A 17,565-nucleotide genomic window follows, 5' to 3' on the forward strand; every position below is an offset into this window, starting at 1 on the left:
AATGCAATTTTTTTTCACTACCGTCACTTCGTGAAAACAGCGACGATTTTATGCCTTTTAAAATAAGTTTTATAAAACATTTTCTCAGATGCTAACAGCTTTCCATAATTGTTAAGCCCAACTTAGAGATAAGTTCAATTAAGGATCTTTGTGAAACACCCCTGGGTGTTGTAATCCAGGCTTTAGTGCATGGCAGTCACCTACTTCTACAGGGTTTTTTTTTCCCCTCAACCACGCCCCCCCTTGAGTAAAAAAAAAGGATACGGGGGGGGGGGGGGAAGGCATCCAGCAACATTCCCCCCTTTTTGAGTAAGAAAATTGGCAAAAAATAGAGAAAATAAGGGGAAAATCGAGGAAGAAGAAAACAAACAAACAAAATCAGGGGAAAAAACAAAAAACAAACAGGAAACCGATTTAAATCAGGTTTTTATCAGGCCTGCTACTTACATTGACGGTACCCTGGTCCTCGACGAACCATCTCCTGAGCATGGACTGGATCTCACCATGAGAAAGCTTGGGGTTACAGGTAGAGATCCTCTTCACTATGGCATGCTCCAGGATGAGACGGCGCAACCTCCAGTAGAAGAACGTCCGAGACTGCTTCCATTTCAGAATTTCCTGCACAGGCAAAGACAATATTTGAATAAGGAAAATGATGGTCAATTTGCATCATCAAAGGTTTCGACCAGTTTTCGAAACGCCCCCTCTCAAAAAATGAAATAGAAGCTCTTATTACTAATCATGTGAAAGAATATGTTTTGACTAATACGTGATGATACAAATTTTGCCGAGAAACCGCCTACTTATTGATATATTTGGTAAATTATTATATCTATCCGGACCGGATAGATATCGCGCACGTATCACAAAGTCCCAAATACATATTTCTGTGTACAGTGCTTGTAACTTTACCAAGACTGGGCCAATTTTCTTATCATTTTGATGATTCCAGAACCTTGCAGTACACACCATTACTTATACATGTATGCTAGATGATCAACCTTTTCTGATCGATTCCATAACGTTTCTTTCACAATGCAATCGCATGACCTTTAACAGGCTGCCTACGAGATGCAAGGCATTCATACACAAGTGGGGATACATTGACACTAATCTACCAGAGTGTGAGTGCAGACAGGGACCTCTGATATATATATATATACTGAGCTGTGACATGCACTTGGGGGGGGGGGGGTGGGACCTGGCATAGTCCAACGATGCGATGAATATACACATACATATAAGAATGCAAGAATGCATAGAGCTGCAATCAGCAATGAGCCGAGATAAAGCAAGTTGCAAGGACAACAGTAAAACAAGCGACATGATCAACAGCCTTTTCACACACAGCTAAAATTCATCGTATCTAGAGATGATTAGTATAAACGTGTTTAACTCAACAGTTTTAAACATGTTTATAGAAAATTTTCCGTGTGAACATCGTTTATACGATGTTGGGATAGATACAAAGTCACGATTCATACACCCCTAAAAGCAGGCTGCAGATACAAAGTTCGTATCTAGAGAGCTTGACATTTTGTGTGTGAAAGGTTATTCGTGTTTAAACGTGTTTCAGACGTGTTTAAACTGGATGGAGCGTGCGCTTTGATTGATATGGCATGACCTTCAATGCGCAATGGCACTACTGCGCATTTTACGAGCAGTAGTTAATCACGAAACGATTAACGATCGGCACCGAAATTTCTGTGTGTGAAAGGCTCGTGATTAGTTTAAACACGTTTCAAACACGTTTATACTAATCATGTTTATAGAATTTTAGCTGTGTGTGAAAAGGCTGCTAGATGACTTACCGAGATGACTCCTTTCTCTTGCATGCGACCTGCCCTATCGTGGAGGTCAGCAAAGGTCACGGCAACGGTGTGATAGATGGGCAGCAAGGCCTCCTCTCGCTCTGTCAGCTGTTTGGTAAGTGCTGCAAAGGAAAACAAAAGAGGCACTGTCTGAATGATATATTTCTTTAAAGATTGCACGCACCTCAGTTTGAAATAATGACACGATTGAACAGGCAAGAGAAAGTTTCCTTGTTATCTGTGTATTTCATGGAGGCCATGGACCGAAGTTGAAACACATGTTTAGATCTACAAGGCTGGGCTTGACACTAAGCAGGTGCCTGTGTTTTCCATGGCGCCCAAAACCTCAGTCCGGACCCAAAAATGTCAACATTTTAAAGCTTTGCATCATGCATAAATTAAAAGTTGCAGAGTATCATTCACCACCATCATCAACATCATTATCATCAAAAGAATAGAAAGAAAAAAAGTTGTTATTGTATCAGCAACATTATTTTCCGCCTCCTCCTCCTCCTCCTCCTCACCGTCATCATCACTGTCATGTACCTACCAGTCTTTTCATCTTTAGTGAGCGTTGGATTGGCCAGTTTCTCCATGAGAGAGGAGCAGACCGGATCGATGCGTCTCATAACCTTCACTTGGTCCTTCTTTCTGAACTTGATCTCCACCGTACCCTGAGGCTCCAGGACTCCTCCTCTGTACAGAACAAGAAAGAGCAAAGACATTGATAGGTCAACAGACACGTGGATGTTCATGTACTTGGCTTTATACTGTGGATTAATTCTTTAGACTAACAATGCTTTTGAGAAAGCAAATTCCACAAGGTATTTTTTTTTTGTGTGAGCATGGTCTCAATGTTTTCTGGGAATTTATGAAATAAAATAGATACAAAACACTCTTGAAATTACAAAAGACGAAATTTAAAGATTGTATTTTTTTTCCTCAATCATCTCTAGTACAACCACCACCTCCAGCATTAGCATTTGAACACAAAGCATTTTTGCAAATTTGTGAAATTTGCTCTCATTTACCAATTGAGTTTACAAACCTAAATGTTTCTAGTCTTAGAGTGGATAATTTCCAAAGCTCAGGGACATTATAATGTGATACGCATTTACAAGGACAGAGTATTATTGACATTATCATAATTCTCATAAGGCCTGTCCTCATCAGCTCGAGATTGGGAAATAGCCCGCTAATTCTGATTTGGGAAATAATAACGAAGTTACAAATCGCGTCCTCATCAGCTCGCGACTTGACCTCGAAACTTTAAAATCGAACTTGAGAAATTAGCTCAAGATATTTTGCTCAGCGTTCGCGCACCGGACAAATAGCAGGATATTTTGCCAAATAGCAGGATATTTGCAAATTAGCCCACAATATCTTGGGATGATTATCTCGACCAAATATCCTGCTAATTGCAACTTCACGCTCAGAGCTGCCAACCTCCAGAACAGAAAATCAGTAATCACAAGGCTCAAAATCAGTAATTTGGGGTATAAATCAGTAATTTCTTATGCGGCGCTATGAATCTAAAAAAACGACACGCCAACACTGCGCGGACGCATGATTATCTGAAATTTTTGGTGATTTTACTCACACAAAGATGTTAAGTATTGAATTTCAGGTCATCACAACACAGTTTATCATGAAAAATGGCTCCTATTCACAGCACTCGCTACGATAAATCATATTTAATTCATTAAAAAAAAAAAAAAAAAAAAAAAAAAAAAAAAAAAAAAAAAAAAAAAATCTTTTTTTTTTTTTTTTTTTTTTTTAAATCCGTAATTTGAGACAACATTCCGTAATGGTCGTTAATTTCCGTACCAATTACGGAAAATCCGTACTAGTTGGCAGCTCTGCACGCTGATGAAGACGCAAATTAACTGGTTAATTTGCGATCTGGATAGTTCAAATAGCGAGATATTTGGCTATCTCGAGCTGATGAAAACAGGCCAATAGATATGAATTCCGTGGCGTACCTGCTGTCCTGGTCTGCATACATCTCCATGTATTTAGGGTTGATGGACGGATCAATCACCACCCAGGAACCTCCTCTCAGCTCAGCGAAGGGTGGGATGTAGACCATGACGGGCTGCTTGTACTCACACAGACCATCAACGATATAAGATCCATACTTCAGCACTTGCTCGTACATGTCTGGAAAGGGGATAAAATGAGATGAGGAATGCGTTCATTCAGTGTGAATGTAATAGTCAGTGTTGTTTGTACCCAGGAGAGGTAATCTATAGACCTGTATCCAGGCATCGTGTGAGAGTATTTATTGCAGTGTGGAATTCATTCAATTATTCATTCAAATATTTGCTCACTCGCTCAGTAACTTGTGTACTTAATACATTTAATTGTTCAATTAACTTATATGTTAACCCAATCATCCATTCATTTGCTCACTCACTCACCCACCCATTCATTCAGTCATTCATTCATTCATGCATTTACTCACTCACTCATTCACGCACTCACTCCCTCACTCACTCACTCACTCGTTCACTCCCTCACTCGTTCATTCACTCACTCCCTCTCTCAATCACTCACTCACTCGATCATTCACTCCCTCACTCATTTACTCATTCATCACCCAATTACTCACTCCGTTACTCACTCACTCACTCATTCATTCACTAACTCACTCACCCACCCACTCACTCACCCACTCTCTCACTCACCCACTCCCACACTCAATCACTCACTCACTCCCTCACTCACTCACCCACTCACTCATTTACTCATTCATCACCCAATTACTCACTCATTTACTAACTCACTCACTCACCCACTCACCCACTCCCACACTCAATCACTCACTCACTCCCTCACTCACTCACCCACTCACTCATTTACTCATTCATCACCCAATTACTCACTCATTTACTAACTCACTCACCCACCCACTCACCCACTCCCACACTCAATCACTCACTCACTCACTCACCCACTCACTCATTTACTCATTCATCACCCAATTACTCACTCTGTTACTCACTCACTCACTCACTCACTCAATCATTCACTCACTCGCTCACGCACCCACTCACTCACTCACTCATTCATCCATCCACCTTACCTTTCATTCCTCCTGAGAAACCCCTCCAGTTGGCAAAGACAATGAGAGGTAACCCTTCTCTGTTGAAGTCTTTGATGGACTGTGCAGTCTTGAAGGCTGAGTCAGGATACCACACCATTCCAGCTTGGGCAATGGACTGATATGAAAGCAAAAGTAAAGAAATACTCTGAATTTTGCACAGTGTTTTGAAGCATAACATCACAATTACACTAACGCTTCAATATCGACTAAAAAAACAGTGTTGTGAAACCTTTTTTTTCTTATGTTAAATTGAACTAAGATATCAGAACAGCATTCTATTTAAAGAAGTGATCTGGCAGTGGATATTAAAGTTCACTTGTGAACAAACATTCTATGGATACATGAGGTTTGAAATGACTAGACAATAGTACAAGAGGTAGATTAATCCTACATGTACATGTAACAATAAGTCTTCAATCAAATTCTAAAGGTAGAAAAACAAGAAAATAGCAAAGAAGAAAACCTCCTCCCCTTAAAAGACAAAACAAAAATAAATTGTACATGTAGAACAGGTACACATAGTTATTTGAAAGGAGGGAAAAGGGGGTTATTTTTAAAAGGGCAAGTGCCTGGTGATATGTTACCGTCCTTTTTGAAGATTTGTTGTTGGGGAGAGAGGGATATGTACATGTCAGGGAGTTGGTTTGAGATGAAATTACCTTTGCTTCTGATGTAGGGTTGCCTGGGTCAGCAGGGATCTCAATATTCACTGATCTGGTCTCCACGGCGATGACCCCAACTGGAATGCCTCCCAATCTTTTCAAAAAGAGGAAGAAAAGAGGAGTGAATAGAAAATATAAGACTGGAAGACAACAACATTGAATCAGTTAAAGGGTGCACATTCCTGTTGCAGCACTAATGTCGTTTGGCAAGACATTGATCTACATTTGCCACACTCCACCCAGGTGAGGTAAATGGGTACCTGGCAGGAAGTAGTTCCTTGAAATGCTTGAGCGCCGTTAAGGCAGCCATGCTAAAGCCAGGGTAATAATAATGGAGCACCAAGAGTGGCAATGTGTCAGACATGAGCGCTATACAAGACTTCACTAGTAGTAGTAGTAGAAGTAGTAGGGATGATTATTATAATGGTTCTTTCCCACTGAGAATTTTTTTCAACGATGCATCCTTTCGTGCCACTTCATTCCACTAAGCTACCTAAGGTTGATAAGAGGTGATGCAGGACTTACTTGGCTCTCCCTGCCACCACGGTCTGGGCCCAAGGTGCCATGATCTCCATGAAGCTTCCCTTGTCAAAGAATCCTGACTGCCACTCACTGCTCTTATCTGAAACAACAAGGTACACATTTGATCAAGAGAATGAAGATAAAATGGAGAACATAATACCACCTATACAGTAGGCTTGCGGGTGCACCATGTGAGAGAGAGGGAGGATTGAGGAGTCCTGAAAAGAACTCTCGGTAATCTTTCTTGAGGGTTCGTAGTCCTGAAAAAGACTGTTTGGTATAGTCTTGAAACAGACTGTTGGTTATCTTTCTTAGCTTATAGTTCTAAGGAGAACTATAGCGCTTGGAGAGTGGCTCATACCACCTAGTTCTCAATCTCTCCCTCCTCATCCACCATAATTATTCTCTTCATTTATCTTATTATGATAAGTTGGTTATCATCCTTATTTTCACCCTCCTCACCATCCTTAATGTCATAATTATCAATATTCTTTGAATAAGGTGTACATGTACATGTACCTATTTTTGTTGTTATGAATGTAATATTTTTAATGACTTTTTAATACTATTGTCTTTTGTGCAGTGTTCTGGTGTTATCATTAATGTAAAATTGTAGTCAATTCAAACGCTAGGCTGCCATGTACAATGTATTTTTATACCACAATAAAAAAATTATATCATCATCATATTTCTCATGCTCCTTAATATTTTTCTGTTATTACTGTTACTATTATTATCATAATCATAATCATCATCATACACCCTCCTTTTCTCTCTCCTCCTTCACCTCCTCATCATCACTATCCTCCTCAAAATCATCAGTCAGATACATGTATGTAATATAATCTAAAGAGCACATCTGTCCATGACCACTACTTAAAGGGTAATACAATCATCTCCCTACACAGCACTCACCTGGGTTAGGCCGGCCAGCAAGCATGTGACGAGGGTCGTATGGTGTCTTTGAAGGGACAAAATCAATCTCCCTGTCAATGGGATCTGCGCTCGGTATGATGGGTACGAGGCTGTCCTTAGCCTATGGAAGAAAACACAAAGAATGGATCCAGCATACATGTACTTCAATAACATCCAATGTAATACAATCGTCAGTCTTTTTATTCTGTTAATGAAGAAATAAGCTAATTCAACTTGTAGTTTACAATCCATGGCACCGTTGCATAAAACTTACCATTGATGGTAACTTTGTCATCAATGGCAACTACCATGGTAACAGGGCTCAACAGCCAATCAAAATCAAGGTTTCCATGGTAGTTACCATTGATGGCAAAGTTACCATCAATGGTAAGTTCTGTGCAACGGGCCCAGATTTCCACCAGCCATTCCAAGAATTCTCTTACCTTCGGCATGTAGGAGAGCCACTTCAAGAGCGTCCCGACCCCTTCAAAGTCATCCCTTGAGACTGCATGCGTCACACCATTGTTGTGCATGATCTGGATCCCTCCTAGCTGGCTGTTGGACGTGTACACCTCCTGACCTAGCACCTTGTTCAGTGCAGCCGCTCCGGTCAAGATGATGTGAGAGTTCTCATTCTGGACGATCCTTTGACCAAGACGCACTACGTAGGATCCAATACCTATGGCTCTGCACGTGACCTGAAAATAATTACAAATATTTTGACATTTTTATTTGTTTGTGTCAACCTTTTTTTTTTTAACTAGAGAATAAAACTCCACAAAAATTAAACCCTGACCCTACTCCAAGCCCTAATGCACTGCATTGATGTGTAGAGGGGCATTCTGAAGTGAAGCCCTCATTATACGAGAATAACCGAACAACACTTGTTATCATTTGCAAATGTGATTGCATGTACATGTAACAATATCTTGATGAACATTGTGATAATTCTAAAAATCGCAATACAGTCTTAGAGATGCAAGAATAGTATTTACTCAATAAAATTACGCTCTTTTTTTTCGGTGATACTCTGTTCCCCAGTGATCTGCTTCCTGTGTGAAACTGTACATTTGTTGTCCTCTTTTCATATATTTGTACAATGCGTTGTAAGCGCTATGGTACTTATTAGCGCTCCTAAATATTTCTATATTATTATTTCACTAACCTAGTACACTAACTGTGCCTCTCTGAACTTACCATGTTGAGTGTGATGATCTGTTCATAGGCTCTTGATGTCCCTCCTGCGATCATCCCGCTTCCTCTCAGGTTTTCAACACCTAATCCTTCGTCCTTGCCTAACGTTCAAAATAAAACATAACAAGAAGCGTCAGTTACCTTTACCTCGCTCATCAATGGCAGTTAAATTTCACTTTATTAAAGTGACATTATCACATTATCTTTTGATCTGTTTTTTCCTACCTTAAGTTATTACTGAATTTTTAAATCTGCTGTTTTTAATGCATTTTTATATGACACAATGTGAACCAAGTATTGTTAGTCTTCAGACTTTTTTTGTTGTATATTTGTAATGAAACAAAAATTGAATTGAATTGAACAAAAATCTATGATGAATTAAACATAATTTAGGCAGAAAGAGCAAAAATGACAGCAAATATTTAATTGAAAATAAGCATTACAATCTCTGGAGTGGCAGTGCAGAGTGGACTTTAAAATCACCATTTTGCATACATATTGGCAATTTTGTGTTACTATTTAGGAGTTTCTTTCATGATGGTACATTTTAATTGGCCTTGAATTTTCATTCCCTTCGCATAATCAGAGTGAAAGATAGGAAAAGATGCCATTTGAGGAGACATAAATCTGTATCCCATTCATTTAGACTGTAACTGGCAATAAACCCTGTTTATGACTCGCCTGTGATATATGTGATCTTGTTAAGAGTCTTTCACTTTGCATAATTGGAGCAAAAGATAAGAAATGGTGCCAATTTGAGGATGCAAAGATCCTTACCAGACTCATTTAGACCTTACCTGGGCCATGTATTACAAAGCCTTTTAATTGATCCTTAGGTTAATATTGAGCGTAAGTCTATGGCTCATCGTGTTTTGATTAAACTTAAGGTAAATCTTAACTCTTTATAATATGCGGCCCTGGTGATGAACCTGTTTATGACTCACCTATGATATATGAGATCTTGTAGCGAGATTCCCCATCTTCTTCTATGTGTTCTGCTCGGATTGAGTTCAGAGCAGTCAGCTTCTTGAAGTCGCTTGGTGTGAGGTAGAGGTACTTGAATCCCTGGTGATAATAAGAGAGGTGAAAGAAACAAAATGTGTGAGATTACTGCAGTCAGACACCGGTCAGAATAAGTGATGAGATGGAAAAGTAAACAATTTTTGACTTTGAAGGGCACTACTTAAAATTGTATACCTTACTTTGAGTATCTCTCCTTATCCTGTCAACCGATTGGTTCAAAGTGAAGTCGTGTTTTTGACTATGCCTGCAAAAATACTGATGAGACTACCCTGGGTAAACAAGACATATTATTTTCATTATTATTACAAACCTTATTACTATTATTATCATTATGTCGAAATCCTTTATTATAACACCATTAATGTCATCATCAATACTAGATGTTTCTTTGTGTTGGAATAGTCTTTGGCAAGATATTAAACTACACTTGCTACTCTCCACCCAGGTGTTAAAATGAGTACCTGGTAGGATGCGACCGTCATTGTTGGTCAAACAGTTTTTGAGCGTCAAGTAACGCCAGCTGGAGTGCTCCCCAGGGAGTGCAGATTGTGCAAACAGTGTGTGCGGGCAAGCATTGAATCCAATGACCGGGGTAATAGTATATCTGTAAAGCGCTTAGAGACGTCCAAGATGTATGAAGCGCTATATAAAAGCTGAATATTATCAATCTCTACATGTACCTTCTCTGGTTCCTTTGGATCTTCCCATGCGACCTTGAACAGGTATTTGACCTCATCAGCCAATCCAATCCTTGCTCCGCTGTTGGCAGAGATGTAGATACGGGGAATCCCCTTGTCTACTGCATGGTCTGAAGCTTTCTGTATATGTTAATATCAAAATGAACAGGAAAAATAAATACAATAAAGGCTAGATGTCTTCATGGAATTAAAATTGGATGGTTATCAACCTCACTACTGTATGATTTGAAGCTTTCAGTATCAAAAATATCAAAATGAACAGGACAAATATAGAATTTAGGCTGCACATTCAGGTTTAAATCACTGAATTATCTAAATTGACACAGAGAAGTAAAGTTTATAATCAATATTCTGTGGACAAAACAGGATTTTTGTTTTGTTGTCTTTTTCCTTTACACTGTTTCATGTAATATACAATCGTTTAACTATAAAAAAAAAAAAAAAGTGGAAAATATGGCAGCCGTGCTAAAGCTAGGGTAATAATCAGGAGCACCAAGAGGGACAAATCTGACTGACATGAGCGCTATACAAAAACCCACTATTATTATTATTAAATACAAATATTTGTTGCCAATTTGAGGATGAAAACTGAGTTCTTTAAACCTTAAAGGGATCCGGTAACTTTGTCTCAGATTCTGAAATAAAATTCTGGATTTAGCTCATGATGCAATGATAATTATAAACCTTAAGGTCAGTCAGGAGCCCCATGACTTTTACAAGCCGATCGCCTGTCTGATTATCAAGATATTTATGATTGGAATTACAAATTTTGAAAACCGTTCGCCTGACGGTTTTCATAACACTACAGTCTATTGGGGAAAACAATTATGGTAAAACCGGTCACTCAAAGATTTTTACTTTTTTGAGGCACTTCTTGATCATTTTGAAGCGCAATTTTTTTAGGGCTTCAATATTACACCATATCACAGACACTGATAACAGGTAGGGCCGTGTATCTAAGATTTAACATTGTTAAACGATCCCTTTAAGAAGACTCAGAACTGCTATGGTTTCATAATGATGAGGCAGTGTTTGTGCACCCACCTGGAAGAGGTTGTCTTCCTCCACACCGAAGGATCCTATCTTGCAGGTGATGTCGTTTGCGATGATGACAACATCCCGACCCTTGGGGTACTCTGGGGTGAGGAAAGTGAACTGCCAGGCAACCATACCAATCTGAACAAAATAGACCAAAACATGCCATTTTCAAATAATTTCAACAAAATTTCACCTTCCATTTTTCACTTTCACCAGTCTACCAGGAAATTGTAAGTCTGTTAATGAACTGGGATGAACAACTGATGATACAGTGTAACTGAAATGAAATGAAATGATACAGTGTAACATGAAATCAATCTAAACATATGTAATCAAAATTATGTTTGTCATTATTTTGAGGGATCCACATTCTACAAGCTCTGCTTTTCAGTGGATCCCTCCATTTCAACAGGTTTATCTTTTAAAAACCATTACTGGATATTTGTGTTAACCTTCTATTTCCATAACTGTAAACCATGTAAAATGTATCATATTATGGAATGTTGAATTGTATATCTGATTTCATGTCAAAATTACTATTCTGTTGGAAATGAAAATTAAAACTTGTGTGCCTCCTTCCGTATCATTCTAATTAGACAAATAAATCAGAACAAATACAGCGAAATCAGAACGTTTAGCATCTCTGGTTGGGTGAGAGATATGTTGGAACTTACAGTGTTTTCTCCTGGTACTCTGTTCATGTGCTGCAGCTCATTGTTCCTATCATGCACAAGCTCATGACCTATCATCTAAAGTAATTAAAGAAGCAAGATACAGAGACACAGAGAATTAAATTAATTCACTAAATGGGCATGTCAAACCTATTTTGTCCCATACGTAACGGGCCAGTTATAAGACTTTTATTACATCTAGACTTGTAACATAGAAGTCAACTTACATGTAACCAAAAATTAATTGTAAGTTACTATTATATCATTATCACTTTATCATTAATTGAAGAAGATGTGATAATAATAATAATAATAATAATCTTTTAGTCCACTCCAAATTTTATTAAACCGAAATGGAAATTCTTTTTGCCCAATTGATCGTGAGCCCGGCAGCCACTGAGCAGCGCCAGATCGACGTTACTCTATCCCTTATTGTTGAACGCCAAACAAGGTAGCAACAACTCCCATCTGTTAACGTCTTTTGGTAAGACGCGGCCGGGGTTCGAACCCACGACCTCCCGGTTGTGAGGCGGACGCTCTACTGACTGAGCCAACACTCCGGTTTATTGTATGTTAACTGTAACCCTATAGATAACAGGGCCCTGTATCCAATCAATAGTCATACTGGAACTTAAACCATACCAAATATAAAGTACAGTGTAACATAAATACATGATAGATTTGATGGGAGTTCATGTTGATAACTCTACAATACTTCATAACAAAAGGGTCATGAAATGGCCAAAGACATGGAAGTTGGGACTTGCCATAGAAGGTAATCTTGAAACCCGGCACCGATGGAACACACATTGTAGTGTTTACATGTATTTATTGTAGTTGGTTAAGAACAAAATTTTATCTTTTCCCAAAGCCAAGTAAAAATAGTAATATTTCTGACAAAGTTATCTAAAAGTCTTGAACGAACCCCTTAACTTGAATATGAGGTTTTCATGTCAGGTTTCTGATAATTTCCAAGATGATGGATGATAAAAACGAAGGATAATGGATAAATGATCTTACTATTTCTTCTGGAATCTCAACGTCGGGATGTTGCTTCTTGTGCTGCTCCCACAGAATGGCTAGGTTCTGTTGGAAAGGATCGTGGGAAGGAGAGAAAGAGAGAGAAGGATAGAGTGATGGAGAGAGAGGGGGAGGAGGGAGAGGGGAGGAGATAGAGGGGGAGGAGTGAGAGAGAGAGAGAGGGGGAAGGAGGGAAAGAGAGAGAGAGAGGGGGGAGGAGGGAAAGAGAGAGAGAGGGGAGAAGAAAGAAAAGGAGAAAGTGATGGAGAGGGGAAGAGAGAGGTACATGTATGGGCAGAGAGTAGAGAGAAAGAAAACAATTGTAATTGTTGAAAATCAATTTTATCACATGGAGGTAGAACCACATAATACATGGTAAACACTGGTAAAGACTATCTCGATTAGGATTAATATTACCTAAACTTCATTCAGATTTGTCAAAAATCAACTTTTAATCAACAGGCATCACTAAATATTATCCTTTTACGTTCCGGTTGGTCTCTCCGTGCCACAATATTTCTTAGAACACGTAGTATTAAACATTTATACATGTGACTAAAACTATGATAATTATTGACATGTAGCCTACCTGTCTGAACATCTCTGGGAAGTCATAGACGTAGGTTGTGCCCAGACTCTGTGCCTGGTATCTCTTGAGCTGTAGATGATCCTTGGTCATGTAAGGAGCGTTGATCAGTCGACCATGAAGAACTCCTTTCTGCGTGCCGTACGACACAAACTTCACCTGTGGTAAGGACATCATGACAATGGTCAGCTTCCCACTACTACACATGCATTCACTGATGTAATAAACTCCCCATATTCTGTACAATAAATTACCTTTGCCGTACTTAAATTATAGACAATTACCACAAGGTAATGAGTTTGAATCCCTGTTGCAGCACTAGCATCCTTTTGCAAGACATTGATCTACATTTGACACACTCCACCCAGGTGAGGTACACGGGCAATAAAGGAAACAATTCTTTGAAATGCTTGTGCGTTGTAATGGAAGCAGTGCTAAGGCAAGGGTACTAATAATAGAGCACCAGGGGGTGTTTCACAAAGATCATACGTCAAACTTAACTTAAAAATTATTGAGAGCCATTTGTAGCCTTAAAATAAATATATTAAAAAGCAAAAATCCAAGTATTTTTGACTTTTCAGAAATTCCACATCAAGCACATGAAATCTCCTTGATAATAGAAAATATGAATAATTTGAATCAACGTTTTATGCTTTTTAAAATAACTTTTACAAAATATTTTCAAAGATGCTAACGGCTTTCCATAATTGTTAAGTCCAACTTAGAGATAAGTTCAACTTAGGATCTTTGTGAAACACCCCCAAGGAGTGGCAATGTGCCAGACATGAGGGTTATACAAGACTCCACAGTTATTAACCCATTGTCTATGGGAACCAGGTGGTCCCTGTATCAAGCCCAATGGGAATGAAAGAAATCAGTAGTCAACAGGTTAATATTACAGTCAAACCTGTCTATAGCCCCAGCCAAGGGAAACACAAAAAGTGGTCCTTGTAGACAGGTTCCTTTAGTACATGTTTCAATGAGAAACCATTTTCAAGGGAAACAAATATGTGGTCTTGTAGACATGTGGTCACTAAAGCAGTATGACTGTATTATCATGCCTTGTCTGGGGTCTGACCCATGACTTTCCCCATCTTTAATCAAATTTTATACAGGAAACACTGCCACCTCTCTATCTATGGTTTGTACTCACCAGACCTCTCCCTCCCTCCCTCTCTTACTTTCTCTATCTCTGTTTCTCTGTACCTGGGATGTATGTGTGTGAATTGCGTTTTTACAGACGAGTATCAATCAGATATGATTATTTACGTCTGGGGACCGCCCTTTAACGTCACCATCCGAAAGACGTGACACAGTTTCAAAAACTGTGTCCTCAGCTGAATCAGTTTGTAACTTCCATTTTTAGCTGGATTACAGGCGCACGCCACAATGCCCCAGAAACACTGACACCTCTCTTTCTATGGTTTGTACTCACCAGACCTGTAGAGGGATCGGTCTCCTCACGGTAAGTACTGATGTCCAGGCGGTACCCGGACTCGTTAGTCACAAAGATTCTGATCTGTAGCAGAGGACTGTGTGCATTCAGCCTGTAATACCAATTACAAAACATCATCATGAGAAATATGTTTAAAATGCAGGGACTGTATTCAATTCAGAATGAGTATGATACCATATGATATCATATGTAGCATGATACTTTGCCAAACAAAACACTAAGTCAGTATTTTACTTAGTGTTTTGTTTGGCAAAGTGATATGACTTGTCTCGTATTCAGATAACATCTGAGCATTTTACTTTTAATTAGTAAGCCGACTTTACGGTAAAATAAATTTCCTTCAACCATTATTCATCTGTGTTGTATTGCAATCAACCACCTCTCTTGAGGAACAAAAAAAAAGGATTTGGTGAAGATTTTTTTTTTACATCTAACATCATTCCCCCCCCCCCCCCCCCCCCCCCCCCCTTTGAGTAAGAATTGGGAGAATAAGGGTAAAATCTGGGTAAAATCAGGAAGTTAAAAATATAACAAAATCGGGAGAAATAAAAAGAAGAAAAAAATCAGGAAAAAAAATAATCGGGAAACTGATTTAAATCATGTAATTAGCAGGCCTGATTGCAATGAACTTATACTTGACAAATGAAAAAAAGTGAAATAGAATCATATTTACATTCTTCTTAATTAAAAAACAAACAAACAAATGATTAAGAAAACTTACTTGACATTAAGCTTGAGTTCTGCCTGTAGGATGCGTAGTTTCCAGAGCCTGGTGCCGTAGCGGCTGATCATGTTACGCAGGCCATCTGTAGCCTTCACAGGGTCCATGTACACCGTGGGTACAAAGTTCAGGAAGATGTGGTTGCAGTCTGTCCTCTTGGACTATAATAATAATAATAATGTTTTATTTACCCAGGGTAGCCACTTCAGTTTACATGAAACTGCTCTTTCAGCGTGCCCTGCATAACATAATATGTTATCACTACCCCTCTCCAACCTTATATACTGAGCGCCTAGCTAGAAGGCAGAAGGTCCCATTGTTATAAGTCTTTGGGATGACTTGGCCAGGGTTTGAACCCATGACCTCCTGTTCATGAGGCGGGCACTCTAACCACTGAGCCACCAAGCCCAGTCTAGGAGAAGGGTAGTGCACAGAGAGGGCAAGGCATTGATCTACATTTGCCACACTCGACCCTGGTGAGGTAAATAGGGTACCTGGCAGGAATTAATCCCTTTTAATGCTGTAATGGCAGCCCTGATAAAGTCAGGATAATAACAATGGAGCGCTGGGAGTGGCAACCTGCTAGACTGTAGACATGAGTACTATACAAGACTTCATTTATTATCATTAGTATTATTATCATGGATAATATTCAACCATTTGCAAACTGAACAATCAAAAACAGTCCAACCTGTCTATCAAGGCCATCTAAGGGAAACAGCAAAAGTTTCCATTGTAGACAAGTGGCCTTTCTGGACAGGTCGTACAGCAATCATTGTGATAGAAATTGACATACATACAGCCCTCATGATAAGAATACTCCCCAGGAAGTGGATATTGCGCACTCTGTGCGTGAATGAATAAGAATAAGATAATAAGATGACCTGGGGGAGTAAAATTATCTGTAAAGTGCTTAGATACAATATTCCATTTTATGGGCTGTATGAATACAGGGGGGGGGGGGGGTGTTTCACAAAGACTAAGATGGACTTAAGTTGGACGTGAACTACAGCAGGCCATTAATGCTACTTGTTGCTCTCACCATTGGTCTCTCAAAAGACGTCACACATCTACAGGATTCACATTTTCTGATAGTTTTTTTATTGAAGGAAAAAACATTATCTAAAGATCATAATTTCTAAGGTTTTTTTCCCTCTTATTTTACATCTAGTTCAAGACTTTCTAAGGGCATAAATTGCCTGCCATAGTTCAAGTCCAACTTAAGTCAATCTTATTCTTTATGAAACATTCCCTTGATCTATTATTTATTAAAGGGATCCGGTAACTTTGTCTCAGATTCTAAAACAAAATCCTGGATTTAACTCATGCTGCAATGACAATTATAAACCTTTAAGTCCGTCAGGAACCCCATGACTTTTACAAGCCGATCGCCTGTCTGATTATCAATATATTTTATGATTGGAAATCAAAACCAAATTTGTGTTTTCCTAACGGTTTTCATAACACTGCAGTCTATTGGGGGAAATGAGTATGGTGAAAACCGGTATCTCAAAGTTTTGTTTACTTTTTTGAGGCACTTCATGATCATTTTGAAGGGCAATTTTGTTTAGGGCATCAATATCACACTATATCACAGACACTGATAACACATAGGGCCGTGCATCTCAGATTTAACATTGTTAAATGATCCCTTTAATTATAAGAAAAAGAGGATCATGGGGGACCAACAGGCACCGATTAGGCATTGTTTGCTATATAGAGGGCGCAAGTAGCTACAAGAAGTGCAGCAGGGCTTTAATACTTACATCAGGATGGGTGAAGGCCAGCTCCAGTTCATCCAGAGCTTCCAAGAGCATCCTCTCGGCCTCATTCTGAAGATACTCAAACGAGGCTTCCTTGGTTACTAGGTCTGAGTGACGGATGATCGCTCTCAGGAAGAACCGATAGTCAGTGACCTCTTGACCTTTCTCCACCTGACAACAGAGAGGGATCATTAGGGATGCCAGTTAGAATTGATCAGAGGGCCTGAAAATCACCTAGAATGAGCTACTTTGTACACAAAAAAGCCTTAACTATGATCTGAAAATAACTTGACAGGGCCTGAACTCAGGCTATCGCCTGCAAAATGGCATCCCTGTTTTAAAGACATGGTTGATTTCTGGTAAAAGTGAAATAAAATTT

The 17,565-nt window shown here is 39.1% G+C and overlaps 1 protein-coding gene across 11 annotated transcripts in view; it reads right to left on the reverse strand.

The window, feature by feature from the left end:
* Positions 1 to 17,565, reverse strand: part of LOC590371 (acetyl-CoA carboxylase) — an 83,909-nt gene that overhangs the window by 6,356 nt on the left and 59,988 nt on the right. For all 11 annotated transcript variants that reach the window (XM_030988069.1, XM_030988060.1, XM_030988064.1 and 8 more), the window contains 19 exons: positions 17,190 to 17,357; positions 15,424 to 15,584; positions 14,682 to 14,793; positions 13,250 to 13,405; positions 12,661 to 12,726; positions 11,644 to 11,718; positions 10,976 to 11,107; positions 9,914 to 10,051; positions 9,155 to 9,275; positions 8,214 to 8,311; positions 7,460 to 7,714; positions 7,017 to 7,137; positions 6,105 to 6,201; positions 5,577 to 5,673; positions 4,897 to 5,032; positions 3,794 to 3,971; positions 2,362 to 2,507; positions 1,812 to 1,933; positions 448 to 618 (listed from right to left, as the gene is read on the reverse strand). In XM_030988069.1, coding sequence (XP_030843929.1) covers positions 448 to 618; positions 1,812 to 1,933; positions 2,362 to 2,507; positions 3,794 to 3,971; positions 4,897 to 5,032; positions 5,577 to 5,673; positions 6,105 to 6,201; positions 7,017 to 7,137; positions 7,460 to 7,714; positions 8,214 to 8,311; positions 9,155 to 9,275; positions 9,914 to 10,051; positions 10,976 to 11,107; positions 11,644 to 11,718; positions 12,661 to 12,726; positions 13,250 to 13,405; positions 14,682 to 14,793; positions 15,424 to 15,584; positions 17,190 to 17,357 — 2,550 coding nt within the window. The remainder of the gene's footprint in view (positions 1 to 447; positions 619 to 1,811; positions 1,934 to 2,361; positions 2,508 to 3,793; positions 3,972 to 4,896; positions 5,033 to 5,576; positions 5,674 to 6,104; positions 6,202 to 7,016; positions 7,138 to 7,459; positions 7,715 to 8,213; positions 8,312 to 9,154; positions 9,276 to 9,913; positions 10,052 to 10,975; positions 11,108 to 11,643; positions 11,719 to 12,660; positions 12,727 to 13,249; positions 13,406 to 14,681; positions 14,794 to 15,423; positions 15,585 to 17,189; positions 17,358 to 17,565) is intronic.

This window comes from Strongylocentrotus purpuratus, unplaced genomic scaffold, assembly GCF_000002235.5.
Source record: "Strongylocentrotus purpuratus isolate Spur 01 unplaced genomic scaffold, Spur_5.0 spur5_scaffold_17, whole genome shotgun sequence".
Lineage (NCBI taxonomy): Eukaryota > Metazoa > Echinodermata > Echinoidea > Camarodonta > Strongylocentrotidae > Strongylocentrotus > Strongylocentrotus purpuratus.